We start from the raw sequence: 27,823 nt of genomic DNA, 5'->3' as shown, positions 1-27,823 counted from the left end.
ATAGTGCCGAGCCAGACTTGCACTGGCCTAGTTCGTTACGATTCTTCCAACATCCGCTCCCAGGGGAGCAGGCGCGCCGCAGATTTCCCCGGGAGCTGGATAGGAGTTAGGCTATGTGCCGCCATTTGCCTGCTGATGCTCAGCCTTGCTGCCCTTACCTCGCCAGGTGCTGACCGCCGGTATGTCGGCTTTCAGTCTCTCTTCCTGTGTTGAGTACGCCTTGGGCGTCAATTTTATCAACGTGTGTAGCGGGACCTCCATCCACGGGCTCTGCTCTTGTGGTACGTTCATGAAGTATGCGTAGATACATCTCAGGATGGCCTGGTGTGTAACGATCAAGATATTCTCGCTCCGCTCCAGCTCCATGATAATGGGCTCCAAACGAATGACAACGTCGCGATATGACTCTCCACCCAAGTAACGGTAGTTGTATTTGTCCTCGTCGCGTTGCTTGAAGTCTTCGGGGAACTTCTGTTCGATTTGAGCGTATGTGAGACCGTCGCAGACGCCCGAGTCGAGTTCGTCGAGCGCTTTCCATTCCAACTTCTCGAATGTGAGGAATCGTGCGGTTTGGATCGTTCGCTTCAAGGTTGAGGTCCAGACAGTAAGTTTGCGACCGTCGCCGACCGATTTCGCAACCAGACCGGGTAGCGCATGCGCATAAGCATCTCCTCGCTCTGATAGATTTGCGTCTCCTCCAATCTGACCTGTGAGGTTGTACTCGGATTCACCGTGCTGCCACGATTAGTTTTCATAGCTCGTGTTTGCGACATATACTTACTCGCGATAACCAGATCGAGCGCGGCTTGATGTGGAGATTCATCAAGTAGTAGACGACCCTACTCTGGAGGTAGTCCTGAATCTGGTTGATGATGACTTGCTTGCCCACGTCGATGAGCTTGACGTATGTGAGGTCGCGCTCGTCCTCGTCTATGGTCTGGTACACCTTCTCGTAGTTCCGGATACGGTTGCGGAAATCCGCTGCAGCTTCTTCGGGGTCTTGACCGACATAGTCTGGAGATGTCGTCTTGACTTCCAATATGTTGCTCATAATGAGATCTTCGTCGTCGCATTTTGACTCAACGAATAGCGTCTCGATGTTCTCGGCGGCGCATCGCTCCTGTATCCACCTGCGTCGGCTTTTGGTCGAGTTTGTGGCGTCTAGTATCGCGATCAAGCCCCTGCCCTCAGAAAACCATTTGCACATGTCGTTAACAGCTGCTTCGGCGGCTGCTTTCCGGAGACGCTCTCCTTCTGGGTTGGAGGTATCGAAGAACTCGGCGGAGGGGTTTGGGGTCGCAGTACGACGATACTGGCCAACGTTGAACGTTTTGGATTTGATCGATAACCAATGGAGGTAGCGAACCACTGCGTTGCAACTCGTTAGTGTCTATACGAGACCGTACAGGAGAAACGTACCTTTCTGTGCGATCAAACTCTTGCCCCGCGCGGGCAAGCCTACCATGACGACGCATATCCGCGTGTCTTCGGCCTGTACACCAGCACCGTTAGTCTTTCTGCTTGGTCTTACGAAGTCGCCAGCAGGCACTGCGCGCATATTGGGCGCATAGAATCCATTGGAGTCGGCATTGGAGTCGGTCATTGTATGCGGCAAGTACAGCTCCCTGAAGTCCAGTGACGATGCGACTGGCGAAGCGAAGTAAAAGTTATATGGATCGGAAATCTAGCCGAAGGTATTCCGAGATGCAGCGAGAATGCGGCTTTTAATCAACGATGCAGCAAGGGGAGATGCTAGGCGGTCAACAGAAGGCTGTGGAGTCGCACGGCTGAAGTCGTCTGTTAGGTGAAGCAATATGTGTATGGACGTCGAGTGTCGTGTTGCAGGGTCGTAAGGTCGGCCCGGCAGTCAAGAAGCGAGAGGAGATGGATTGATTGACGATGATTCCCCCGCATTCGGTACGGCGTCCTTCTTTTCACAAGCCAGAGCAATAAGCGTTCGGATTGCGGCTCCAGGCTAGCGGGCGCGGTGGAGCAGATGTGACGGGTGATTCTCATTCGGTAGCACGTGTGGCTGCAGTCCAATGTGTCCACATGTCCGCCAGTCGTGACAGCGCAAACAACGGTCGTCGTTGGCGCCTGCCCATGCGCATTCCTTGGTGCTTGCCTACAGCAATGAGCACCGGCAGGACAGCTCCAAGACTCTCAGCCGTTGCCATGCTGCTACGAGCTCTCCGGGTCGTGTGCCATGATGCCGCCTGCTTCTGCGGTATGACGACAATGGCTCCAGCAGCATAGCTAGGGGGTCCAGAAACATGCCTGCCTAAAGCCGCCGATTGCCGGAAAGACGTGATGGATGGGAGCGAAATTTCTTTACATTGTCGTAGTCGCGCGCCAGTCGTCGTAAATCGGCAAAAAAAACAATGGTGCATCCTGGAGATCCTAGCAAGGAAAAAAGACTACTTACAGTCGATATGGAGTAAGTCCGGTGATGCATCGTTGACATCAGTTATTGTACGCGCTGTGATGAGGGGCGTCACGTAAGCTTTCGTCGTGGCGGGGCAGTGGGCTGCCAGAGTTTCGTGTACCTCGCGATCTGTCGCCTGGGCGTTGAAGGTTGAAGGATCAAATGCACACCACGCAAATGGGACAGACTGCTCTTGCTTAAGGTGCGTACACGCAAGCCCGGGGTACGTCCAGGCCGCTATCGCTCTGGTACTGCGGTGTGTGATCGCCGCGGGATTGGTTACCACTCTCCCCACGTGTGGCTGACCTGATAACAACGCATTGCAGCCATAGGCGTACCGTTGGAAAAGCACTCATCAACACAGATAGATAATGCCAAAAGTAAAAGTTTTTTTCATGTCGTGTGCAACACCTCATTACATCGTTTCCCAGAATTCGCCGACGCTATGTGCAATCCTACGCCAGAGTCAAGCTATAAAAGATGCGGGTATCTAGCAATGCTAAAATCATCCTGCGCTACAAATGCCATGCTAAATCACTATCCAGACGGCCGTTATATGTCATGGACCTTGATCCATCCAACTAAATCTCAAGCATGTAGTTTGGTCATGCCATTGACCCTGTGCGTGTTGTCGATTCCCCTTTGCAAAGCAAGCAGAGTCGCGCTGGCATCCAATCGTCGCTTCAATGCCGCTGCTGTTCGTTCTTGTCCTCGGCTGCCGATGCCTTCCTCAACCCATCGAATCTTATTGATCATGAAGCTGAGACCCTCATGAGCCTTGCTCTTCCTGCTTGAGATGCCATATTCGACGGAACCAGTGTACTCCTGAAGTTGTGGCAAGATGAGTATCTCAATCTGCAAGTCCATATCGGCGGGTGGTGTCACAGGGGCCGCTGGCACCTTCGTTAGAACGTCAGCAGCATCGGCTGGGTCGTTGGGCGCAGTGATGCGTGGGTCGAGCATGGTGACGTCGACAGTATCATCCCATTCACCACGGATCCATCCAGAGTGGATCGCAGCAGCAATAGGATCTGAATCGTCGCGATACACGCGCGCACCCCAAAGATGCCTCTCTAACACGACGTGCTGGCGTTGTCGTGGCTTCAGGTAGTAACGCGGCACTCTGATAGTAAAAGTGCAATTGATGGGATTGACGTCGAAACGAGGCAGCCGTTGAGGTTTCGAGGCGTATCCGAACTGGTCATCTAACGATGAGTTGGGCTTGGGCAGTTCTGTCTTTGCATCGTACAGCTGTGATCCAAGATGTTTGCGAGGGCGTTTCGCAGCGTCGTCAAGAACAGGCTGTACGTCATGGACCTTGGTCAGGATCTTTGTTACTTGCTGCAACGGCTCGTGGTTAGGTCGAGGGGCGTGGTGGTGGTGATGGTGGTGATGAGGGTTTCCTGCAATGTGATGGTGGTGATGAACTGAATGGCCTGGGCCAGCTTGTGGTAGACTGGGGTGTCGCCCGTTAATGGTAGTTGAGGTTGGCTGGATCGACGTGTCTTCGTCAGGCTTGTGTTGGTGGTGATGGTGATGGTGGTGACTATGCTGTTAGTACGCATCTTGTATGGCAATGAGGGAACTCACTGATGATGATGGTGCTTGTTCCGTTTGGTCCCACGCGCACCGGGTGTTCCTCTACCATCAGTAGTCTCGATGTCGAAGATTCCCTCCTCATCCTTGACTCGCTTCGGCTTCCTTCCTTGCTGGGAACCGATTCTTCTCATCATTTCGCCGTTGTCCGATTCAAATGAGCCCTGGCCGTTCTGTGGCATGGGACTTCCCCGCGATGGGGTCGTCGATCCCAGCCCGCTGCCGAGACCGGAGAACATGCGCCCGAATTCGCTCTTGATTCCAGGATCTTTGCCAACGGAGAAGGGCTGCGCCGAGGCACCTTGAACAGCCTGTGGAAGCGGAGACGCTCTGCCCGTTCGTCTGCTCGCCTCCAAACCAAAGCCAATGTGCGATTTCGAGTGTTGCATGGCCTCACCCATCCTGGAAGGCTGATCATAGAGCGATCTTCCGCTGGAGGATAGAGAGCGTGCGAGTGGCTCGGTCCTCTGTCGCTCTAGGGAGTTGGGGTCGGAGGTAGGAGGAGCGTGGTACTGCTCGACTACGCGATGGCCCAACTGGTCTACACTGCGTCGCAACATATCCTCTGAACTTTGGGCGCCATATCGGGGAGCGCCCAGCATGGATGGGGGGTACGGGCCATAGGTGCGATGCATCGGCGGAGGTTCCTCTGCGCGACTGTCATGAGGTGGTTCATGGACAGCACCGGTGGGCGCTGATTGGCGCCACAGACTGCGTGGAGGTTCGGATGAGCCAGAGATGTTGCGCTGCGCCTGCGGTGGACTGAAGCCAGACTGCGACACAGGGTGAACAGTCACGGGCCGATCCCTCTCAGAAGCATTGTGGTTGGTGCCTGCTAAGAGTTCTGCAGCATTGGGCCTTGCGTGGTGCGACTCCCCCAGTGTGCGCCGCCGCTCCTCGTTTGGCCCGTAGACGCTGCGCCGGCCTGGAAACCCGTCGTACGAAGATCTGCCCTCTTGTTCGGTGTTTGCCAGAGGGCCCATCGGTTGGCTATTCGGTCGGGGTGGGACATTCGCGGCAGGCTGTCGACCTGTATCTTGCGCGTAGGGGCGGTGGCCGGCGAAGTTCATGGGCTTGTAGGATTGCGTCGTTGGTGGCAGCGACTGGCGGCCCGGATCAGGCGAGCCATGGTTGCTGTAGGACTGTCTGGGTGAGCCGGCCGAGAAGGCATGACCTTCAGATGGCCGCGAGGTATTGCTGGCGTACATGTTGCGTTCTGGGGTGGGTTGACGGCGAAACAGAGGGAAATCCGACCGTGAACTAGCGGGCAGGCCACGTCGAGGCGAAGGTGGCTGCATGCTGTGGCCGTTGGGTACTGGGGCGTTGGTGGGAGGCGAGGGCTGTGATTGCGCTGTTTGGTTGAGCGCACCTGTGTCACCGCCGCCGCCGATAAGAGATGAGATGGACATGCTGCTTCCCGGTCGCAACGCCTGACCTAGGCCAGGAAGCTCTCTGTTGGCGCCAAAGTTGGAGGTGTATTGTGGACGCTGCGACTGGGATGCATGGAGATGCTGCTGTGTGGGGGACGATGGAGGAGGCATTTGGGGCCGCGCGAAGGATGGTGGAGGTGGAGGTTCGTGAGACGGGCCTGGGGGAGAGTTAGTTTGGGACAAAGCTTGACCATTGCTTTTGGGAGCGGGGCTGTACCATAGGGGTTCGGGGAGCTGGCAGCGTTCAGCGACGAGGCGCGCGCAGCATCGAAGCTATAGGGCGCCGGGGCTGGAGGGTTGTTGGAAGTGGACATTTGCGGTGGAGGGTGCGACTGGGAGTGATGAGTCTCGTAGTGTATCGGTCGCGCTAAAGACATGGATCAGCACAAGCTCGGACGGCGAGTCGCGACTTTTCGAAAGAGGTTTAGAGGTCCGCGGATCGTGCATTAGCTAGGAGCCACATCTGCGGAGTGCGCCATAGAATTCGCCAGACCCATGCCATCTCCACCGACAAATGGCGCGCACCGTTGAGCAACGCACATGTTGGTGTGGCTCGGGATGGCATGGCGACACTAGTAGGGAAAGACTGCCTGCATTTGCCTGCGTCGATATGACGGCGACAGGCGGTGAAGTGCTTTTTCGCAATTGACGTGTCATGCAGCAATCCATGCAGGCAATGCCTTCCCACTACCGTCTCTTGCCTGTTCCTCGAGCCAGACAGCCATGCGAGCGGTGCCACAGACTTGAGACATACAGGTCAAAATGCAGCCTGGATGACTGGGCACCTTTTGTGAACTGGTGAGAGCTACAAAAATTGTACACATGCATGTCCAGGCTACACAGACTCTCCGTCCCCAGTGCCTCCTGCGCAGATGTGTTTTCCAAGACATTTGTGGAAATGGTAGCCCGTACCTGTATTTGACCAGCCACCCTGCCCTTGTCCTTCATTCTGGCCTTGCGGCGCATTATTACCAGCGGGTAGTCCTTGACTACTGCGTCGAACGTGTTGCGGTCCCGAAGGAAAGAATGGGTCGCGCCGGGGCATCGAGTACGGGTCGACGGCATACGGAGCGTGGAGTGGCTGTTGCGGTTGTGGTTGTGAGGCTGGCGGGTGGCCTGGGTAGGCTTGCGTCGTCTGCGGGTGGTAGTTCATAGGGCGATCTGGTGGTCGTTGGTAGGGCGGCGGGCGGTCCATAGTCGGCTTGGGCTCATCGGAGAGGTGGTGAAGATGAAAGTGTCGCAAGTACGGGATAGCAGTACACGCTCCCGCTCGCTAGCGTATTATGGAGAGTACAATGGTCGTCGTCGTGTGGAGGGGTGCGGCTCAGAGCGAGCAGCAGTATTGCAGAAGAAAAGAGCCTCGAGCATGCGAGGAAACGAGAAGGCGCAATGGGACCAAGCGCCACGATCCCTGTAGGACTCTAGCGCAGCCCCGCATGCAGCGACGAAAGCGAGAGCCCGACTAGAGGGCAGGCACTGGCGACGTGATAGGGCTGCTTCCCACAAAGCGCCTACACCACGGCCACACGGCCAAAGGACGTTTGCTCGACCCAAAGCCCTCAGACGCATGATGATGCGTATATCAGAGGGCCCCTGGCCATAGTTCATCGTAGCCCCGCCCAGACTGCCCGCTCTGCGCACAAAAAGAAACACCCATGCTCGTCGGAACATGCGACGCCCGTTCCCATGCAGCCCGTTCCTGAATCGTTCCTTCCAGTTGACCGCCTCGCGCCAAGCCCGATCGGCAGGTGCACCCATCCATGTCCGAGTCCAGCCCAGCCATCAACACCGGCACGGCCAGCAGCTGCCCCTCGTCATCTGAGGCGCGTGACACGTGCCCGTAGCTTTCACTCTCCAACCTGCGATATGTGAAGCAACACCAGCCTCTACATCCTATGCCGCTCCTCCCCATGCCTGGCTCTCCCGCGTCTTCCTGGGCCGTCTACCGTGCGCGCCTCAAGGCTGTCTTCCATGGCGCCGACCCACGCGTGTGCGCCGCCTTCTGGTTGTTCGGTATGCATGCACCTGAACCCCCAAAGAGGGGCACCGACACTGTCCGCTCCACCGCGACTAACACGCCCAGGCCTCATTAACAACGTGCTCTACGTAATCATCCTCTCCGCCGCCCTCGACCTCGTCGGCCCAAATGTCCCCAAAGGCGTCGTGCTCCTCGCCGACGTCATTCCCTCGTTCCTCGCCAAACTGTGCGCCCCGTACTTCATCCACAAGATCCCCTACAATGTGCGCATCTTCATATTCGTCGCTCTCTCCGTATGCGGCATGCTCATCATCGCCCTCACGCCTCCACTGCAGGACTCGGGGACCATCGCCATCAAGATGTGTGGAGTGATGCTTGCCAGTCTGAGCAGTGGAGCTGGCGAACTGAGCTTCCTTGGCCTGACACATTACTACGGCCACTTTGCTCTGGCTTCCTGGGGCTCGGGCACGGGAGGCGCCGGCTTGATCGGTGCTGGAGCCTACGCCATTGCGACCAACACGCTCGGCATCACCCCTCGTACAAGTCTACTCGTCTTTTCCTTCTTGCCGCAAATCATGGTGCTGAGCTTCTTCATTATCCTTCCACTCGGCCCACTGCGCGCTGGCATTCAGAAACAAGGCGACTATGAAGCCATCGATGACCATGGGGACGATGAGGAAGAGGAAGGGGGCCCGGCGCAGGAACAAGACGACTTGTTGTCTTCCTCCCTGCACTCGGCTTCAGGGCGCAGTTTCCCCTCTGTCACTAACACTGGTGCTAACAGTGCACTGAGTAGCTTTCGCGCAAACCTCAACCGCGCGCGAGGCCTGTTCTTCCCATAGTAAGCCCAATCCTTAAACGTCATCCGCTCCAGACTAATCCATCACAGTATGCTGCCCCTCCTTCTTGTCTACATCGCCGAGTACACTATCAACCAGGGCGTCGCGCCTACTCTGCTCTTCCCTCTCGAATCCTCTCCTTTCGACGAATACCGCTCCTTCTATAGCACCTATGGCGCCATCTACCAGGTCGGTGTCTTCATCTCGCGATCCTCCACACCCTTCATACGCATACACCACCTCTACGTCCCGTCATTCCTTCAAGTCGCCAATCTCATTGTCCTCGCGCTGCACGCCATGTTCAATTTCATCCCGAGCTATTACATCGTTTGCGTAATCATTTTCTGGGAAGGTCTATTAGGTGGGCTGGTCTATGTCAGCACCTTTGCCGAGATTACGGATAACGTGCCGAAAGAGGATAGGGAATTCAGCCTGGGCGCGACTAGTGTGAGTGATTCTGGAGGTATCTGTATCGCTGGTTTCTTAGGCATGGCTGTTGAGGTGAGTCTGTGTCGTTGGCAAGTAAACCATGGCAGAAATTACTGCAAGCTGCAGTGAGATCCAACTACATCGACTTTGCATCCTACGACTCCATCTTTCGTGCCCCACTCTTAGAAACATTCTCCATCCCGTTGGCGCGTTACGATACGTGAGCAATAATGACATAGTATCAGAAACGGAACCACGGTAACTCCAGCTATCTATAATATGCATTCATCTCGAACTTTTCCTCTTAAAAGCCTACACATCCTTACCGCGAGTTTCTATAAATCACGCAACAGTCCTAACCTACTACACCGTGTCCATGCAGTTTACGACAAAACCGGCCGAGACCCAGGGAGTCTTCTCAACCCTCTCTTGCGCTACGTCCGACACGGAGTGCGATACGGACTCCGACACGCTTTGCGACTCTGACGACGACTCCGACGACCGCAAGCTAAGGCAACAAGAAAAGGTCCTACCGCAATACCACATCACCGGCATACTAGTAGGATGGCAACCCGATAAAGACTTCATCGCTTCCTATCCCGCCCAAATCGCAAGTTGCCCTCCTAATTGCCAAACTATGGTTGAACGTTTCTAACGCCTACTCACTAGATCGGAACCACGGTCATGGATGAGGGTGTCGAGGTCAACCCAATCGTCAACAGCTCGGTTGATGTAGCGAACTTGCGCCTCGAAGTGAGGGGCAGGTCGGGCAAAGAAGCCCGGGAGAAGTTGCTGGTTAACCCTGTTAGTATTTTTGACGGGTTGGGGCCGTGGGAGAAGGAGTGGGATGATATGTGCGGGTGTGAGGGGAGTGAGGACTGTTCGCGTATCGATCACGGGGATAAGGATGAGACGGTGGGTTTGGAAATCATCATGGAAGATGCAGACAGCTTTGCCAGGAGGACTGTCTGCGATGAAGATGACGAAGATGACGACTCCGTCATGGATGTCGACGAGAAGGCGGGCGTCGAGCCTTGCGTTGGCATGGAGTATGTTTGGCAAGCTTAATTCGGTCGGTCGGGCATTTGAGGGTCGTCAGGCATCAGTCTTCACACGCACATTCGAATCCAAATTATTCCATCCAAAGTGTTTCATCGCTATTTCCATATTTCCGCCATCCTGACTACGGCGATCCCATGCGCAATCCCATGACGCCGTTCGCCTGATTTCCCACTCCTTAGCGACTTCGTGATACACGTCACGAGCTGATCCACTTTTCCTCTCCAAAACCATGGTCCCTCCATTCGTCTGCCTACACGTGAGCCTATGAGTGAACTACAGTTAGCAATACGACAGTAGGGAGTCATGTTAGAGACACGTATAGTAAATATGTGGCATGCGTTTATTTCTATTTCTCAAATATTCTTTTTGGTGCCTATCTTGCATACCAACTTAACTCTCTACCCTTGAAACATTCTACAACGAACAAATTATGCCTTCCAAGCAGTATACCTTCAAATCCACAACTATGGATATACCCGCGCAACGATCGCACAACCCAAAGACCTGGCATATCGCAACCTTAGCACCAGGTTTCGACAACACTCGTCTGCGCTTCCCCATTCTCATTGTAAATATACTCCCTTGTACCCCGAGATTTCGCAACATGAAAGAAGGATTATCTGACAAGCACAAACAGGCAACCAACGATACCAGCAGCAGAACTCTTATCTCCTCCCACAGCGAGCTGGATACCCTGCTCAAGACATGCTACGGGGATGCTGCGCCCGAAGCACCCACTACAATGTCTTCATCGCCACAAAGAAACGACAGCGTAGTAGACCTATCCACCACCAACGACAAATCCCCATCAAATCCCTTGACAGACGACTACCCCACACCCTTATCCTCCCATTTCGTCGACGGAGAACTAGTATGCACAGGCGGTCTTGCGATCGAACATCCAGAGTCCCCAGACTCCTCAGGTGCTTCAGATGCTTCAGACTCTCCAGACTACGCCAAATGGCTGAAAAGGGACGGGATTGAAGAAGTATATGGAGGCGACGGGCGGTCTTTTACAGTGAAACTCGGGGCGAGGAGGTGGAGGAGGAAGAGTCGGGTGAAGAAGGCTGTGTCCAGGCTGAGGAGGAGGCTGCTGTTTTTGGGTGCAGTTTGATATATTTTTCTTGCCATTCGTTGTTTTTGAGCAATGCGATATTATACCCAATCAAATTAGATCTTTTCATTGAAAACTGAATGGTGTACCTACCCACGACCTTGGTTGGAAGTGCCTCACTGCTGTCTTCCCAAGTGGCTACACCGCGCTGTGGTGATGAACCATAGTTCAGATATCCCCAACCATGTATGGCCAAAATCGAGACAAATATTCACTGCGAACATCGTATATGAGCCATGAAGAGCCCTGCGTACTTTCTCTTCATCCCCAGAACTATACCATTCACCGCACGCATTCACGATCAACCAAGCACACTACAATGTCGCCAAATACGACTGCAACGTCAGCGTCCACACTTGAGGGGTTTCCTTACCAACGAACCCTCTACATTCGCGAGATCGAAGCGACACCTATTTCCCTTATGAAATTCCCTCTGATGATTGTAAGTATGCGATAACCTTCGCATGTCATCCAACCCCTTCAAAAAGAGTATTTGACATTGCAACAGCTTTTGGAGCATACTAACTTCCCCGCAGATCGAACCCATTTACGAAGGTCCCGGAAAGGAAACCAGCGAAGAGGTACATACCTTAAAACACCTCCACGAGCTATTAGAAAAGTATTATGCCTTCCTGGCCAAAACTTTGAGGGCCAAAGCTTTGTATGAGAAGCGCGAATGGCTGGTTGCGAAGCCATACGAGGCTGCTGCGTGGACTGCGGCCAATGGAGATGAGCCTTGCGTGCTACCGAGCATACGCGTGCGTTTTCCAGGACTCTTCGACGACTAGAAGAAAGTTGGTTACTTCAACCCGGAAAACAAAGTATGAACAGAACAATACGTCGGTGGACGTCTTGGGGATTCGCGTGGTAGGTAGGGGCCACCTCATGCAACGGAAAAACTGGACGGGTCTGCAGAGTACATTAAGATGAGTACACGCAAAGTGGGTGTGTTAACATCGACGTAGACCCCAGGGTGTTCACCTTTTCTCTAGGTTGACGTAGGGGCTGTGCCAATGTGATAGCGTATTGTAGCGCGGTTGGTAGCTGGCATTCGTCGGTTCTAGGAGTGTTGAGACGGTATCCGGTGAGCTGGTAGAGCACGCTCATCCCTACACATGTTAGAGGGCCACGAGCGCGATAATTGACTGTCTTCTGTAAAACATCAGCTGCCCCAGCGTATTCCTTGTGAAATCCAAACTCAAGTCATCGGTCGGTCATGGCGCGTCGCCAGGTGGTAGACGGTAGTAAATTGCTCTTTTCCAAGACTCATCTAGAATACACATGCCTACCCCTCACATCCATCGCCATGCGCTCTCGCTCTATATTTACAAAGTATCCTTGAGGAGCTTGTTCATCTTGGCCATCTTTGCGGCGACGGACTTGTCGATGGTGCGGTCGGCGATCTCGACGATGAGTCCACCGCGGATCTCGGGGTTAACCTTGGGGACGACCTTGAGGGTCTGGCCGTTGGCGACGTATTGCGAGTTCTTGATGGCGTTCTCGAGGCGGCTGATGGTCTTGTTGTCGAGGGGCTGCAATCTGTCAGTTCTTGGGTCCCTGCAAATCCTCCTCTATTCTTGGGGTTTGTCCTTCCATCCCATCTCGGAATCAACGTACCGCAGCGCTGGTGACGGTCAGCTCGACCTCACCACGGTGCGCACCCATGAGCACACCGAACTTCTCTACGACACCCTGTAGTACGCCCAATCGGTTGTTCTCAGCGAGCGTGCTGAGGAAGTTCTTGACAATGCCGTCCTTGTCGGCGCCGCCAATGTGCTTCTGGAGCTCCTGGACAATCTGCTGCTTGTCCGAGACGGAGAGCGAGGGGGCGTGGAGGATCTGGGTAAGCCTGGCGTCCTTCTGGAAAACGCCCTGGAGAGCCTGGAGAGACTTCGCGGTGGGGTCGAGGGCGTTGGTCTTGGAGGCCGCGGTGTACTGCCACAATTGTTAGCCAAGCTCTTGTTCCCCAGCCATTGGCCCGTTTTCCATCCTCCCATCATCGCCAGAGTGCCAATTGGAGTCGTGGAAATCGTACCAGAGCGCTCGCGTAGGTTCCGTCGACGCCAAAGAGGGCAACCGGGGGCTTGTTGGCAGAGCCAGTCGGGGCGGCGGCGGCAGCGTAGCTTCGGGTGGCAGCGTAGCGGGCGGCCATTGGGGCGCGGGGCGCACCCGCCCGGAAAGCGGTGCTGAAGGCACGAGCGGCAGACATGGTGGTAGAGGGGAGATGGATTGCGGGATGGGGCAGCTAAGGAGCGCGGGTGCAGTTGAGGATGCTGCGATGAGGTTTCTGAGCCCGGCTCGGCACTGGCTGCGACTAGCACCGATTGGGTCGCGGGACCTGGAATGTCCCCCAACCACTGCGCAACTCCATCAACATCTTCATCGGCTCTTTGGTATCTACTTTTACTCTCTCCTCCCTATCAGAATATCTGCTTGCTGCTTCTGTCGCTGAGTTACACTGCACAACTCCGAGGATCGGTGTGTGGAAGTCAACGTTAATATCATTCCACCTTCAAGCAACATTTTGGAGCTTGGAAGAGCCGCAAGCACCTAGATCCGTACTGTGATTTATGTGATAGCGACTGTATGGCGGTATGTTGCGATGCGGGCTTTCGAAGCCAAATGGATGCGCAGCGCGCGAGGCTCTCTTTCTAGTCATCCCTACCCCTCCACTGCTCGCTATCGTGGTCGTGCAGTCTAGCGATCAATCCGACTCATCACCACAAAGCCTGTAATCTCACGAAAACAATCCATAACCCCTCATATCTTTCTGTTCGCCCACTGCTTACCATGTGTACCTGTACGGACATGTTAGTCGCTCCCACGAAAAGAGCGGCGGCCGTCCATCACTGTTCACCTTCACCTCATCGTAGCTTTGCTGTGGAGACGCCCCGCCTGGCGCCTGCTATAGCTCTCTCTCACCTTCTTCACATATCCTCCCTCGGTCCCTCTATCAACAGCTCGCCTGCCTGATTGCTCTATCAATCATCATATACTCATACCTATCGCGATCCGCATACAATATGGAGCCGTCAGTCGAGCGACCACAGACGCCTCCGCTATCGTACCTCATGACACCGCCTTCAACCGGCGGTATGGCTAAACGCGTTCGTTTCAGCAACGTCGAGTATCTTGACACCAGTTCCAACAAAACAGGACGCGCAATCAACTTCAACGAGGGAGAGTCACCCGACGTTTTCTTCAACGAGCCAGAGGAGACGTTCGACACCGAGATCCGCGAGAAGAGCGATGACGAGGGCAGTACCTCAACCGCAAGCAACTTCGACCTCCCGTCTCCAGTTCCAGCAGACTCGTACACTGCCAAACCCACAGCTCTAGAGAAACACGACCCGTTCGCCTCCCTTGCTCTCGCCATTGACAGCCCCGTTTCGAACAATGAACCGTTCCCATTCATGAACCTCCCCATCTCCGTTCGCAACATCATCTACTCGCACCTCCTAGTCGTCCCCGGCCTGATCTGCGTCCGCCAAAAGCACACCGTATTCCACGACGAGAAAAAAGCGTTCCTCCACGCCGAGCGCCGCGAGTTCCTCCCAGGTATCGCATACGCGCTCGTCCACCTCCACGTCGACGGCCACAAAACCCGCTTCTCGCTCGTCGGCCGCACCAACGTCAACATTCTCTGCGCAAACAAGGAGATCTTCGCCGAGGCCAAAGCCGTACTGTACGGCAAGAACATGTTCGAGATCGTTAGACCAACGAACGAACTCTGCCCACCACCCGACTACAGTGTGAGACTGTTTCCTGTCGGGTGTCAGCGTCTTGTCACTAAGCTCAACATCAAGATCCGTTCTTTCTACGATCTGCACTGGTTGATGAGCGGTGGATACAACGTCATGAAGAACTACTACCGCGGTCTTGTTTCCCTCACTCTTGTTCTGGAAATGGACTCGACTAGCAAAGGCTTCGGGAAGACGTGGACTAGGAATGGTGCTGAAGAGAAGTGGGCGGACTATGTCCAGCGCCTGCGGGGAGAGATGGCGAAAGAGCTGTTCAAGAAGATGAAGGTTAAGGGTGCGGATACGAAGATTGTTCCGGTCTGGATGAACTTACGCGTTCTGTTCTCGGGCGAGGCATACGACGACAGTGTGGCTGCTGTTGGTGATACTGGTGATGAGCAGCGTGCGAAGCAGGACGAGACTAAGCAAGGGTTAGTCGAGGCATGGGAGTTATTCAAGAAGGGTGGGAAGTTGGTTTGAGGCAGTCACGGCTGAGTTGACAAGACTTGCATGCGTACTATCGTCTAGTATCACAAACGGATCTTGTGTACTAGTACGCCATCTTGGAGATCCTTCTTGGACTTGAAGAGGTCTTGGACTTACGCATTATACCAATATCTACCAAAAAGGTCCCAGCTCCACCCAAATGCCGAGCACAGTCCTCCCAATGTATGCCCGAGTCGTTATGTATACCTGTGTCCCATCCAAAGTACCAAGCGCCGCGCTATATGATAATGCATCAAATCGTTACCACCCAATTTTTTCCAAGTCCTTCAGTGGCCGAGCTCCTCACAGTAACAGCGTGAGCCATCCCGCCGCGCCAATAACCAGACTCTCAATCCACTTATCCAAACCGCCGGTGTGTGTAGATGGTCCGACTCCCTTGCTTGTCTCGCCTATTCCGCTCGCTATCAAATCTCCAGCGTCGCGACCTCTCGTTGTAGAAGCGGAGTCTGAACGTGTTGTACTCGCGCTGTTGCTCTTTGGAAGTTTCGGAATGGTGCTGGTTTGCCCGTTGATGACCAAGGCCGTGCCTTGATCATCTAGAGAGTACATAGTTCCGTCGATTTCTATAGATGATCCAGGTACGAGGGTTGTTCCGTCGTTCAGAACGTACTCAGTTGTTCCGTCTCGGACAGTGTGCGCATACGTCACGCCATTGATTGTCAAGGCTGGTGCGGCGGTGATCTCTGCACCGGCAGCCAAAGTGGATGTGACGCCGTTGACGACGATGACAGAACCGGATGCACTCGTGGGCATGGAGTATGTGGTCCCAGAGATCGTGAGAACGCCACCAAGTGTCAGGGTTTGGTCAGGAGCGAGAATATAGGCTGTCGTGCCGCTGACGACTTGCGCAGTAACCGATCTCCCGCCGTCGAGAGTAATTGCTGATTGTCCAGCATTCAACATCGAAGTCTGGCCGTTGACGACAAGGGTTGACCCATGACCCTCTGCCGGCATGCTGTAAGTCGTGCCATCGACGACAAGTGTGCTTCCTGCACTAAGCGTCTGACCAGGCGCTACAACAAAGACTGTTGAGCCTCCCACTACGGTTGCTGAGACGGCTTGACTGCCGACCGTCAAAGCGGGGGCTCCGGTAAGCGCCGGAAGGTTTGCGATAGTCTGTGTGGCACCATTGATGATAGCCAAGCCGTCCGGTGCCATGCTGACGGTGTTCCCGTTAATAGTGATCGGAGGGCCTCCCGGCTTCAACGTCTCGGATCCCAGAACGTAATTTCCATTTGAATCTGGCGTGACGATCCCCCCACCAACAATGAGCACAGGCAAACCTTGCGTCGGGGCCGGATTGGGAGCTTGCGTCGGAACCGGATTGAGAGCAACCGTGCTACCATCTACAACGATCTGTGTTCCTCCGCCATTTGTAGGTACGACCACGGGCACGCCGTTGATGGTCTTCGTTTCCCCTCGTGTGATTGTTACGGTGCCAATGATGATCGCTGGAGGAATCTGATCGTGATCATCGTCGTTCGGGCTATCGGGCCTTGCCTGAGTCGGTTTGGGAGTATTGATGGGGAGGACCACTCCTCCAATCGTTACGTCCTTAGTCGCGGTCGCGTCCGGAATGCTCGGTGAAGTCTTCCCACCACCCTGGGTCGGCTTGGCAGTATTATCGGCTGGTCCATCGGGCTGGTTAGGTGATGGAGAGTTGTCATCATGCCTGTCGTCGTCGCTGTGGTTTGTGGGAGTAGGTTCTGCCATTTTGGCTGACACCGTAGGGTCCACAGCATCCTTTATCGAGGTATCTTCACATCTTAAACATCCCCGGACCGTGACGTGAACTGAGGTGGACTCAAAACTGGTCGCGAGATACGTGCCTGTCAAGGGCGACAGGAAGATAGGAAGCGATGATAGAGGTGGTGCAGCCGGTGCAGCGATTCCCGAGGGCAATGGACGTAAATTCGATTGAGGCGGTCTACTGTAACTACACGTAGCGATGTCCGCGCCGTGAAATTGTCTCTGGATATCTGTGTCGTTTTTCAGATACTGAATTAGTTTGGAGGGTAAAGGCACGGGCTCATCCCTTCCTGGGCTTGGAGGAAGTTTTCCAGTGTGGGTTGCGATGAAGTAACTCCAGTCTGCGGATGCCGTTCTTGCAGGGGCCCAACTCGTCAAAGGTGCGACGTTTGACGAGCATTCTGCTGCTGTCATGTTATACTGAGGCAGGAATATCTCTTGATATTTATCTAATCCACCAGAGAGCCGGTTGTAGATGACGTAAGTTGGACCTGCATCAAGGTGAAAGAATACACCTGGCGTTGGCTGTATCGTGAACGTTGGTGTCGAGCGCGTGATTATCTGTCCCTCGTCCAGGGTAAGGGTCTTAGTCTGGTTGACAGTCCGCTCCTCGGTGACCACAGTATCGACAGTGTTGTTGTGCAAGTAGGTAGAATACTCCGTAACAATTGTCTCGGTCACCACTATACTAGTCCATGGGTTGTAAAACTCCCCAGGGTTGTAAGACGTGGTAATGGGACCATACGCTGCAATGATACATCCGGTGCACACACCAGTAGGTATCGGAGAGTTGCTATCGACTGACGTGATGTTCGGGAATGGCGGCGATTGTCCATAGGCAATAGATGTGACGACTGCCGGTGTCATTGGTGAAACCAAGGTACTACTGCTATTCGTAGAACCCGGAGCCAGAGGAGAGGTAGGTATCTCTGGAGGAACAAGGGAAAATGGTGTAGGTGTGTCCCAGGGGTGCACCTCATGAACCCAATCTAGACTGGTGACGGGGGAAAGAGATGAAGCTTGCGGCGCAGTCGAATCATGTGATTGAGTGTTGGTCGAAAGTGTCGTGACTACAAACTCCTTGCCTAGAAACAAACATTTAGTACGATGCCTTCAATTCGAATCTCGCTACATACCCTCTGGGGTATGTTAGCTAGATGATCTCGATGGGGAAAATGACGTACCTCTCCTGTTGTACCCATTGGCGTCTGAGCCAGCCGCAACCAGTGCAGGCCCGACAAGACTGATAAATCTCCGCATGTTGCTGTGAGCCTTCTACACCAAGCGAGTGATAGTGTGAAGGTCAAGCAAGACGTTGCGGACGTAAGAGAGTACCGCAAAAGCGAAAACAGCCAGTTTCTGCCCTAAACAGTGCGAATTCGAACCATTCGATGAAGGCTATTCGGACGCATGATCAGGTTGCGATCCATGCACGGCCCTAGCGATAGCCTGCTTAGCGGAAACACGAGGCACATACCGTTGACGCGTATGACCGCCAGGGCATCGTTGGACGGTGGACCCTCGTCTGCCGTGCTGATCACTTGGATTTGCATGCTCTCGTAGGTCTGCCTAGAACCAAGCTTAATGCTGACATGACTTGCAATTAATTGTCTTCAGCAGCAACCGTGGCAGTCTACAACTTAGCCATCAGTAGCGCCATATGCAAGGCTTGTCTCGGTTTCCTGGTGTCAATCGGCATACCCTATATCACCTAGGAGATCTGCCCCGCAAGAACGATCCAGCCTTGAACCGATCTCCTGGAGGTTGGAGCGACGAACTACTGGGTTTGCCCTTTAGGGCCAAGTGAAGAGATTGCTGGGCTACGTCTCAGGTTCTCGGCAAGAACAACACGACCATGTCAGGCGAGATAGTGCGAGATCCGTGACAAGTCAGCGTGCCTTAGCCGATGCGACATGCAAACACACTGGCTAAGAGGTCGCCGTTGACTTTTGGCATGCATTTGTCGAGCGCCATTCAAAGGGAACTTGGAACCGCATGACGAAGGCGCTCAAGGCGTGGCCGCTTGGGCCGAGATGGTGTAGAAAGGAGGCTGAGAGGATCAGCGGGAAGTCGTTCCAGGGCTCCGTCATTGGGCAGGATGATGACTAACGGCGCGCTACCCCTTAGCATGCCAACGGATGCGCCTCTCCCATGATACCCTCGTATCCAGCTCGACTGACCTTCGAGGGAATCGAGGCTAGCCGGACTTCCCTGCTACTGTCACCGAATCAGGCTGCACTGCCATGCCAATCTAATAATTAGGGTGGGCGATCGTCACGCGGCGCCCGCAGTTGTTGGAGTGGGTTCTTGGAGCAAAACGCCCATGAACCGCTCTGGCCTCGAAAGCTTCCGATGGCCCTGGAACCGCATTCCCGGTAGCTGAGCTGACTCAAGCCGGCATACCAAGTCCTCCGACAGACGACTCCGCCATGTGTTGCACGCTTCGCACCTTCTAAGTCGTCGACCGATCGCTGCCAGGTCCATGTAGGGACGTCTTACAACCCTCACTACCATTCGCTCGCTACACCATGCGCCTCACACCGCGCGCTACCGAGGCCCCGGAGCCGTATGTTGTGCCACCTTCGAATAAGTTCGATGGTGCCGATGGGAGCTGGAGCACCTTCAAGATCAGCGTTGGAACGCCAGGACAAGACTTTCGTGTACTGCCCAGTACGAAGGGAGGTGTCACATACGTCATTGCACCGGAAGGTTGTTTGGAGGGAGTCGACCCTACAGATTGCCCACAACTCCGAGGGATAGAGGTCTTCCAAAGCGCGCAAAGCACCGGCTTCCAGGTTGACGCGTCGACAACCTGGTCGGCGATCGGGCAATACGACGTCGATTTGGAGGATGCGCTCAACTACACAGGGAGAGGATTGTTTGGCCTGGATACCGTCACTCTAGGATCAGCTGCGGACAGTAGCTCTTCTGTGTCGTTAACGCGCCAGGTCGTCGCTGCCGTTGCCGACCCGGACTATTATCTGGGAATTCTGGGCCTAGGTCAGGCAAAGTCCAGCTTCAACAGTGGGAGCCAGCCGGTCGACTCGTTCCTCTACCTGCTGCGCGAAAGCAAGAAGATCCCCAGTTTTGCATATGCGTATACGGCAGGCGCGAAGTACAGGTTGAAATCTGTATTCGGTAGCCTGATACTGGGCGGCTACGATGCGACACGGTTCGAGACTGGCGCGAACGACTTCTCATTCACCTTCTCACAAGACCCCTCCCGGCTCCTGACTGTTGGAGTGGACTCGATCATGGCTACAAATACGCTGCAGGGCACCTACTCCCTGACTTCTGGAGCACACTTCTCTGTCATTGATTCTACCGTTCCGCATCTGTGGCTACCCGCGGACGTGTGTGCTGAGTTCGAGACAGCCTTTGGCCTGACTTATGATCCTCAGACAGATTTGTACCTTGTCAACGACACGATCCACAAAGAACTCCTATCCAAGAACCCGACCCTCACGTTCAAGCTCGTCGACTCCCTCGAAGACACGACTACAAATTACACCAATATAGAGCTGCCGTATGCGGCATTCGACCTCCAAGCCTCGTACCCGTACTACACAAACGCAACGAACTACTTCCCGATCCGCCGCGCCGCGAACGATACACAATATGCACTGGGCAGGACACTTTTACAGGAGGCATATCTCATAGTAGACTATGAACGCGCAAACTTCACGGTTGCGCAGGCAGTCTTTCCTGATCCTCTACCCGCGTCAGAAGTCATGACCATCAAATCTCCGAGCGATACCACTGCCACGCCAGCTTCATCTTCATCCTCGGGTCTCGGTGTAGGTGCCATCGTCGGCATAGTAATCGGTGCAGTCGCTGCTCTCGCCCTGGTCGCACTTGGTATATTTTTCTTCCGGAAGCGTCGCGGCAAGCAGCAAAAAGAGCAACGATACGAACTCGCAAGCAAGCACATATCGGAGGTTGGTTCAGGCACCGACATCCTCGCTAGCAGCCAGCCGCACAAAGCTGTGGGCCCGCAGGAACTCCACGGGACACCGTTGACTGAGCTTGCCTCTCCTGTCAACGAGCAATTCGTCGGTCATGCGTATCCGCAGGATCAGAAGACAGTTATCAGCATGGCGGATGAGCCACAAGAGCTGCATGGCGAGTCAATGATGCCAGTCACACCTAGATGGCGAGAAGTACAGCTGCCGCAATACCCTGGCCCACGCGAAGCGGATGCCGAGAGTAGCACAGGGCGCAGTGTGAGCGGCATAGCTAGCGACGACGGATACGCGACAGGCGAGTTTGGAGTACGCTCTGGCGTATCACCAATGACACCCCAGTTTCCACAGCATAAATATTAATGGTCAGCATTGAATACTGGGCGGTGGTCATACTAAGGCGTTTGGATTTGGCGTACATCTAGAGATACCACTCATGGATTGGCAATGGGACTTTGGTTATGAGCAAACGAAGCCGAATATAATAATAATTTTTCTCAAAGGCATACGATTCAGCCACCGATAACTCTGCACGCGCCAACTTCGACATCTGAATTTCTTCAACAAACGATGCCGTTGCCGTTTGATACTCGGAGAAGGTTCCAAGGGTTCTGAGAGTGCACAAGCAGATTGATGCTGGTTTCCACAGACTGAAATCACCTGCCAAGAGTTACCGGGTGATCGGCTCGTAGGGCTGAAGGACATGCATTGTCATGACAAGGGTAGCAACACGAAGTTGGAACTGTGGGCTACTGACGAGCTCCATCCGGGAAGTGGAGACGTCGGCCATGATGAATTTGATGTATGTGGTCCCGGCTGCGTACATGCTTCGTTTTTCATGCAAGGACATCTGTCACAGGGAAGTCTACCGCTGCAGTATCGCAATTATGATCTTGTAGATGGCTCCTGGCCATTCTAAGAGCTAATTCTCGAAGTCGAATACGAGACGCAGGGACAACAATGCTAGAGCCATAATTACCACTTGCAGCTTCTCAGGGTGCCCGCAACGCGTTCCGCTCGTGAGGCTGATGTCAGACACCACGTAGGCATATGCAGCCCAAGCATAAAGCGAAGAACGACAAAATCCCAAGCCACTACAAGGCGTTCGCTGCATAACCTGGAAATGAAGTGCATGGATCGCGCTTGACTAGATCCACCTCCAACAGGGCAGCTGGCAGCTGGACTATGTTGAAGCTATGACGTAGGTGACACGCATGGCTGAAGCTACCATCACCCCTCATCCCCGCGCGCCTCCTCCGACCTAGACAACACACCAAACACCTAACTCCTGCCTCTGCCATTCATCCGCGTCAACAGTACACACGTACCCCGATACCCCAACCCACAACCTAAAACAAGCAATTGAAAATGGACAAGATCAAGGAGAAGCTCCACCTTGGCAGCAGCAAGAACAAGACGGCCGAGGACGATGTCCGCGCTGGCAATGTCGGCACTATCGAGGGTAAGTCAGCTTCGAATCCTCGATGATGTACTATACACGTATTCTTCATAAACCACCAATCCAACATCGCGCCTTCCCCGACATCTCAACCTCAGCCTCACCCAACCCACAACTAACCCACTCGCCCAGAGAACCGCGACTCAATCGACTCTGAACTCGCCTCGATGCCCCCCTCAGAGCGCGTCGCCTACCTAAAAGAATTTGAAGACTCAGACAAGCACGACACGCCCAAGAAGGGCGGCCTCCTCGAGAAGCTCATCGCCCGAGGCAACAAGAAGACCGAAGACCAAATCGCCGCCGAGACCAAGGAGCGCGAGGCACGCGACGCAGCCCACCGCGAAGCGACACATGCGTCGCTGGGCCCCGGCGCCGGAGCCAGCGCGCACTCAGCTGCCGGACCCGGTGGATTGTAAGCGACACGGACGAAACAAAGGGAGCATGATTGATGGATTGTGAGCGACCAGCATAAAAGTCCCGGGCGAGTATGATCGGGCTTCGTGGACACACTTTCTGCCTGATTCGATTCGATTGTGAAGAAGGCTTTCTTGGCGATGGACTGCGATTACATCTACATACACTTTTCGAGACATGATGACTTCAATGATATGGTTATGAGCTGAGTTGTGTTTTCGTGGTCCGTACAGTGAGTTGGGTTGTGTGATATGTATCCCGTCTTGCTTCCTCCATATGTCTGTGATATCGTCTATAATGGCTAACGGTCAACAACGCGCGCTCCACTACAGACCACTGATTCCCACCTCATGCAAGCAAAAAAGTTGAACAGGTATGCAGACTACATCAAATCAAAAACCTGCAAAGCAAGTGACCCAACGTCAACGCAGGCTCTGGGGTGAGGTTGGCGTGTCCATGTCTGCGTCGAATCCACTGCTGTCGTATGGGGCTGGGTATGAAGGTGATCCTGGATCAGAACACCGCACACATGAAAATACGTACAGGCTGCCGGGTGGCTGTACGGGTGGTGGGTGAGGAGGGTATATGGAGGCATTTTGGTTGATGCCTTTCTCTTCAGTCGGCGTGACAGGCATCATCTGCTTCTCCTTTCCTTGCTCTTTCTCCTCTTCGACTTCTTTCCCTTTCACATCACCATCTTGCTGACGCTAACGTTGTTCCCAACGCTCGATGGCTAGATTCGCTCCAGCTAGCACACCTCGGCCGATGATGCGGAGTTCGTTACGGTATAGATATACCGTTCCCACCAGAACGAGCGCTCTGGCCCATCCACCAGTGAACCAGCTTGAGGCGCCGGGTTCAACGTAGATCTTGCCATTGAATCCTTTGTTCTTCATCTCGATGTTCAGTGCTGAACTGCCCTTCATAGTGCCGTTTGGGCGGAAGAAACTAGAATAGCATATATGTGTTAGTGATGTTCTAATTGGTGGTTGAGGGAGCAAGGAGAATGTACACTTGGCCGTCTTCGTTCTCGATCTTGAGACTGATGCCCTCTTTGAGAGTTTGAGCCCTAATGCCTTCGCTTATGCTATCTCTTATTGTGTTTTGCAGTTTCCTCAAATCGCTTTCACGCTGTAGTTTCTTGGTTTGGTCTTTTAGATCTTGCATGGAAGATGTCTTCCAACCGACCGTATTGTAAAGGGAAGTCATTTTGAGTAAGGTAAGTATTGGTGTTTCTTCGAAATTTGTAACAAATAAACAAAGGCGAGGACAGTTTAAATATTTAAAGTGATGGAAGGGGAAGCAGAAGGTATTTTTCGTTGCGTCAAACATGGTTCTGCCGTGGGCGAGGGTATCTGGTTCCACCTACAGGGTGTCACCTGAACCGAATAGCACAACAAAGGGACGTAAATGAATATGGATAGATGAAATTACTGCCGACCATGGACTCTGTGTCCTAGAACCCTGAATTGCTCAAGTGACGAGCTGGTATGCTACAAGTGCTTTCCAACACGCTCCCTTTTTCCTTCCCAATATCCAATATGTATGCCATATATCCCTAGTCATGTACAAAAGGTTATAATGGCCCCTAAGGGTAAGCGGCGGATGAGAAGCTGGGTAGCGAGATGCGGAGGATCAGTGCTCTGCCCCAATTGTTGCGTTTTGGTTCAGCGTGGAGCTGGTGGTAATGGCTGCCGTTTGTATGGCCAACTTCATACAGGAAGACCCTGTTCATCAGGTGCTTCGGGCGCCCCGCTCACAGCCCCGTATACCCGTATTGGTACCTGCACTTCAAAGCTCTCAGCAGGCAATCGTTGCGCCGCTGCTAATATGACACCTCGGTCGTCACTAGATATTTCTTCCAAGAGGTCGTCCCACGAAGTCTCCTCTCCGTCCTCGTGCGTTAGTCGAGGGGTGATGAACTCGATTCTGAGTTTCCACTCCAGACTGACGCCGCTGGTGATAAACTCCGGTGTCGCATTGGGTGGTATCGTCGGCGAGAAGGCGAGCTTTTGCGCAAACAGAGCATTTTCTGAAAATGATGCGTGCACTTTCTTTGTGACGCGGTATATCGACGCATTAGAGCGAAGCGCTATCGCCGGATCGACTTTCTCTGAAGTCTCCAGAGAGATATGTATTGAGTAACAGGGAATGCGTGAATCTGTGAAGTCGATTACGGCAGACATTGTTTCGCCTAACCTGTAAGAGGGCCGCGCCAACATGATGACCGCGACACGGCGGCCGCTGCGAGCAATCTCGAAGCGATTGGCGCTCTGGTTGGCAGCGCCTGTCAAGTTGCTGCGCAAGATGGCTGTATCGATAGCCTCCTTCATGGTCTGAGGCCCCTCGGCAATCGTTGAGCGCCCGGGCATGGTGCCCGTAGGTGAAAGCAAGCCCATGCTAGAATTGTGCCTAGGTCGATCGAGAAGATTGTCGACATACTCTAGGAAGTCGCTGAAAGTGTTCTCTTCCGACTTGCCCGAAGAAACGCCCTTCTTTGTTGGGGAAAGTTTCGCGCTTGAAGAAGGGTCTATGCTGGCTGTTCGAGCTTGATCGCGCAATATGATGTACGGAGACATGAGATCATGTCCGAGAATCTCGCCACGGCCTGTAAGGGATTAGCATATCGACACCTGTATCCTCAGACTTGACATACTGTTCACACTGCCAAACACCCGAAACGGAACGTCCACATGCTTCACTTGTTGTTCTTTGGTCGATCCCGCGCGTTGTGTGCCAATGATGAGATTGTATGCTACCTTCATCGACCGCCCCTTATGCGAAGGTGGCAGACCTCGGGGTATTGTAAAGCTGTACGTGTAGCTGCGGCTTTCGCCAGGCGCAAGCCGTAAATCGACGAACAGAATGGACTGGGGTGTAGTGATGAGCGGGACAGTCTTGGAGCTGGCAACGCCTCGCATCTCTCGGATACTAGAGGGCTCGGAAGCGCCCAGTAGCCCACCCAGTGACTCTCCTATGTTACCCCAACCGAGCGCGCCAAAGAGCCCACTTTCGCGCTTCGTCTTCTCTACACCCACTACACCACCTCCACCCTGGCCGCCCACTACTCCCTTCCTCTTTACCTCCTCGAAAGGTGCTTGGTTGATCAAGGATCCGTCCAGCGTGAAGGACCCCATGATTTGCGCATAGCCCATCATTATCGACTCTGGCAGAGCTTGTCTATTGGGTGGTGCCAAATGTGACGGTCGCCGATGATGCATCGGTCGCTGTAGTAGACGCGCTGAGGGATGAGCCGCATATTCCGAAGCCAGTGTCTCGTTGGAGTTGTTGCTCATCGAGTAGAACTCTCCACTACTACGCGGGGTGTCATTCATGCTCGACCCAGATATTATCCGCGCAACAGGTGAAAGCACCTCGAGATTGTGGCTTCCAGATGACCGTAGGTAGTCATGTGGCGGTTGTGGGGAGTTGCGCCGGACGTGTATGGGTTGCTTTGTAGGACTGCTACCAGGCTGCGGATGGGTGGCATCGTCGGGCGGAGGTGCGGCAGGGAACTTGAAGTTCTGGGAGAAGGAATTGGACGGTTTTCGCCCTGTAGTCGGAAGAGCTGGGGTACTCGGGGTGGTCGTGACACCAGGCCGTCTCCTGTTCTGACGCGCGGGAAAGGCAAAGTCGTTGGTGTCGCGGGCCAGCGGAGAGGACGCTTCACCAGATAGTGGAGATGGATGAGTCGCTGATCTATGACCTGGTGAAGCAACTGCTATCATGTCAGCCAATGACGTATATTGTACATGTCGTCCGTACTTGGGTATGAGTTTGGCCTGCCAGGCACGACCTGCAGACTGGCTGATCTTCCGTGCCCTCTTGCTGGGCGTCTGATGGGTATGCCCCTCTCGTGGCTGGCTTCAGTTCCCGCATCTGCCCCTAAAGACACAATTGACACGGATCTCCCATGTTTGTGTGTGCCCGTGTTGTTGGCATGGATGATGCTCGGCGCAACAGACGATCGGCGGTCTCCAGCTGTCGATGGCGTATGCAGCGATAAGGCAGGGCGATGTCCGCGAAGCTGTGACGGCGGCAGCTGCGAGGCAAAGGACGAATTGCGGGATACCGAGGGGCGCGTCGACGAGTGGACGGGCGGTAGTTTGCGCTGTCTCTCCCCGCCCGTCCCAAAGCCGTTCTGCCTCCGGACCGGGGAGCGGTCGCGTCCCTCAGGCGGGGCGACATTCTTGAAGGTAATGGTGCATTCTATGTCTTCGCCGGCGAACACGGTAGAGTCCTTCCATTGTACGAATACCCGGGTGTTCGACGCGGACATGGTAGGGAGGCTGGGCGGCGCGGGCTGCGGGTTCGTAGGCAGCTCATCGGGTACGGCGGTCAATCGGCATGGCGACTGCTAGAAATTGGCCCCCAAGACGACTGTAGTAGCAACAAACTCCAGGTTGAGGGTTGGTGACGATGGCGGACTTCAACTGACAGCTGCGCCGTCATGACAGGGATGTCCATGGTCTAGGCGGTCTGTGCTTCTGCTTTGCCTCGTACCTGTCCATCGCGTCTTTGTTCAGCCAACTAAGATACAATGTTCCTCACCTACTAGAGTTCTACCCATCACCCTGAGTCAACATCGTTTGAGTAAAGAAGACGCGACTGGGACTACTGCAATAACCAGTGTTTCCAACCCAATTCTGCCGCCTCCATGCTCACCACAGTCGCGAATGTCGCCGCGTATGCCGCACTGTCTACCAAGAAGCCATCATCCTGCCCCGCGAACATACGCACCGATACGTATTGGATAATACGTGCACGATGCTGTCCGTAGAAGCTACTACCGACCTCTTCAACGAGCAAGCCAGGAAGTCCTGTCACAGCGCTCTCCTCGAAGTCCGTAATGCCAACAAGCATTAACGGCCCAGAACCACTGTCCCAAACATCGAGTCCGCCGAAATTCCCAACAGAGATCCATCTACCCTTGGTCGTACAGAGGACGAAACTTGCAGGTACCTTACTCTTGAGACGTGGACTTACAACAATACCGGGTGCGCGGAACTGTAGACCGTTATGCGTTCTCTCAGCGCTCCTGTTCCAAATGACGTTTTTGGAGCTCGCCATAGTCGGGGCCTGCCATTGGAGTAGAGATTTTGGAGCCCACTGAAATCCT

The 27,823-nt window shown here is 54.2% G+C and overlaps 10 protein-coding genes across 10 annotated transcripts; 4 read left to right on the top strand and 6 right to left on the bottom strand.

The window, feature by feature from the left end:
- Positions 1-111: 111 nt before the first annotated feature.
- J4E90_009796 (uncharacterized protein) lies at positions 112-1,603 on the bottom strand (the record flags this gene model as incomplete). Its single annotated transcript, XM_051439314.1, has 3 exons — positions 112-735; positions 782-1,368; positions 1,420-1,603. 3 exons carry the CDS (start codon positions 1,601-1,603, stop codon positions 112-114), a joined length of 1,395 nt encoding a protein of 464 aa, XP_051286918.1.
- Positions 1,604-3,013: 1,410 nt separating this feature from the next.
- J4E90_009795 (uncharacterized protein) lies at positions 3,014-5,765 on the bottom strand (the record flags this gene model as incomplete). The annotated part of the gene is made up of 3 exons (XM_051439313.1): positions 3,014-3,762; positions 4,056-5,609; positions 5,669-5,765. The coding sequence occupies 3 exons, from the start codon at positions 5,763-5,765 to the stop codon at positions 3,014-3,016; spliced, it is 2,400 nt and encodes a 799-aa protein (XP_051286917.1).
- Positions 5,766-7,346: 1,581 nt separating this feature from the next.
- BTN1 (battenin CLN3 protein) lies at positions 7,347-9,765 on the top strand (the record flags this gene model as incomplete). Its single annotated transcript, XM_051439312.1, has 5 exons — positions 7,347-7,464; positions 7,535-8,270; positions 8,319-8,769; positions 9,080-9,256; positions 9,367-9,765. The coding sequence occupies 5 exons, from the start codon at positions 7,347-7,349 to the stop codon at positions 9,763-9,765; spliced, it is 1,881 nt and encodes a 626-aa protein (XP_051286916.1).
- Positions 9,766-11,192: 1,427 nt separating this feature from the next.
- Positions 11,193-11,661, top strand: J4E90_009793 (uncharacterized protein; the record flags this gene model as incomplete). The annotated part of the gene is made up of 2 exons (XM_051439311.1): positions 11,193-11,315; positions 11,410-11,661. The coding sequence occupies 2 exons, from the start codon at positions 11,193-11,195 to the stop codon at positions 11,659-11,661; spliced, it is 375 nt and encodes a 124-aa protein (XP_051286915.1).
- A 537-nt stretch (positions 11,662-12,198) lies between these two features.
- ATP5 (ATP synthase F0 subcomplex subunit OSCP atp5) lies at positions 12,199-13,082 on the bottom strand (the record flags this gene model as incomplete). Its single annotated transcript, XM_051439310.1, has 3 exons — positions 12,199-12,405; positions 12,491-12,808; positions 12,909-13,082. 3 exons carry the CDS (start codon positions 13,080-13,082, stop codon positions 12,199-12,201), a joined length of 699 nt encoding a protein of 232 aa, XP_051286914.1.
- A 2,320-nt stretch (positions 13,083-15,402) lies between these two features.
- Positions 15,403-16,833, bottom strand: J4E90_009791 (uncharacterized protein; the record flags this gene model as incomplete). The annotated part of the gene is made up of 1 exon (XM_051439309.1): positions 15,403-16,833. The coding sequence occupies one exon, from the start codon at positions 16,831-16,833 to the stop codon at positions 15,403-15,405; it is 1,431 nt and encodes a 476-aa protein (XP_051286913.1).
- A 2,564-nt stretch (positions 16,834-19,397) lies between these two features.
- On the top strand, positions 19,398-21,194 carry J4E90_009790 (uncharacterized protein; the record flags this gene model as incomplete). The annotated part of the gene is made up of 1 exon (XM_051439308.1): positions 19,398-21,194. The coding sequence occupies one exon, from the start codon at positions 19,398-19,400 to the stop codon at positions 21,192-21,194; it is 1,797 nt and encodes a 598-aa protein (XP_051286912.1).
- Positions 21,195-22,199: 1,005 nt separating this feature from the next.
- On the top strand, positions 22,200-22,706 carry J4E90_009789 (uncharacterized protein; the record flags this gene model as incomplete). The annotated part of the gene is made up of 2 exons (XM_051439307.1): positions 22,200-22,293; positions 22,423-22,706. The coding sequence occupies 2 exons, from the start codon at positions 22,200-22,202 to the stop codon at positions 22,704-22,706; spliced, it is 378 nt and encodes a 125-aa protein (XP_051286911.1).
- A 705-nt stretch (positions 22,707-23,411) lies between these two features.
- Positions 23,412-23,913, bottom strand: J4E90_009788 (uncharacterized protein; the record flags this gene model as incomplete). Its single annotated transcript, XM_051439306.1, has 2 exons — positions 23,412-23,652; positions 23,717-23,913. 2 exons carry the CDS (start codon positions 23,911-23,913, stop codon positions 23,412-23,414), a joined length of 438 nt encoding a protein of 145 aa, XP_051286910.1.
- A 503-nt stretch (positions 23,914-24,416) lies between these two features.
- On the bottom strand, positions 24,417-26,983 carry J4E90_009787 (uncharacterized protein; the record flags this gene model as incomplete). Its single annotated transcript, XM_051439305.1, has 3 exons — positions 24,417-25,312; positions 25,361-26,422; positions 26,470-26,983. The coding sequence occupies 3 exons, from the start codon at positions 26,981-26,983 to the stop codon at positions 24,417-24,419; spliced, it is 2,472 nt and encodes an 823-aa protein (XP_051286909.1).
- Positions 26,984-27,823: the final 840 nt, after the last annotated feature.

This window comes from Alternaria incomplexa (assembly GCF_024043165.1).
Source record: "Alternaria incomplexa strain BMP 0042 chromosome Unknown scaffold_17, whole genome shotgun sequence".
NCBI classification, from domain to species: Eukaryota; Fungi; Ascomycota; class Dothideomycetes; order Pleosporales; family Pleosporaceae; genus Alternaria; species Alternaria incomplexa.
This window is presented reverse-complemented; position numbering and strand designations above follow the sequence as displayed.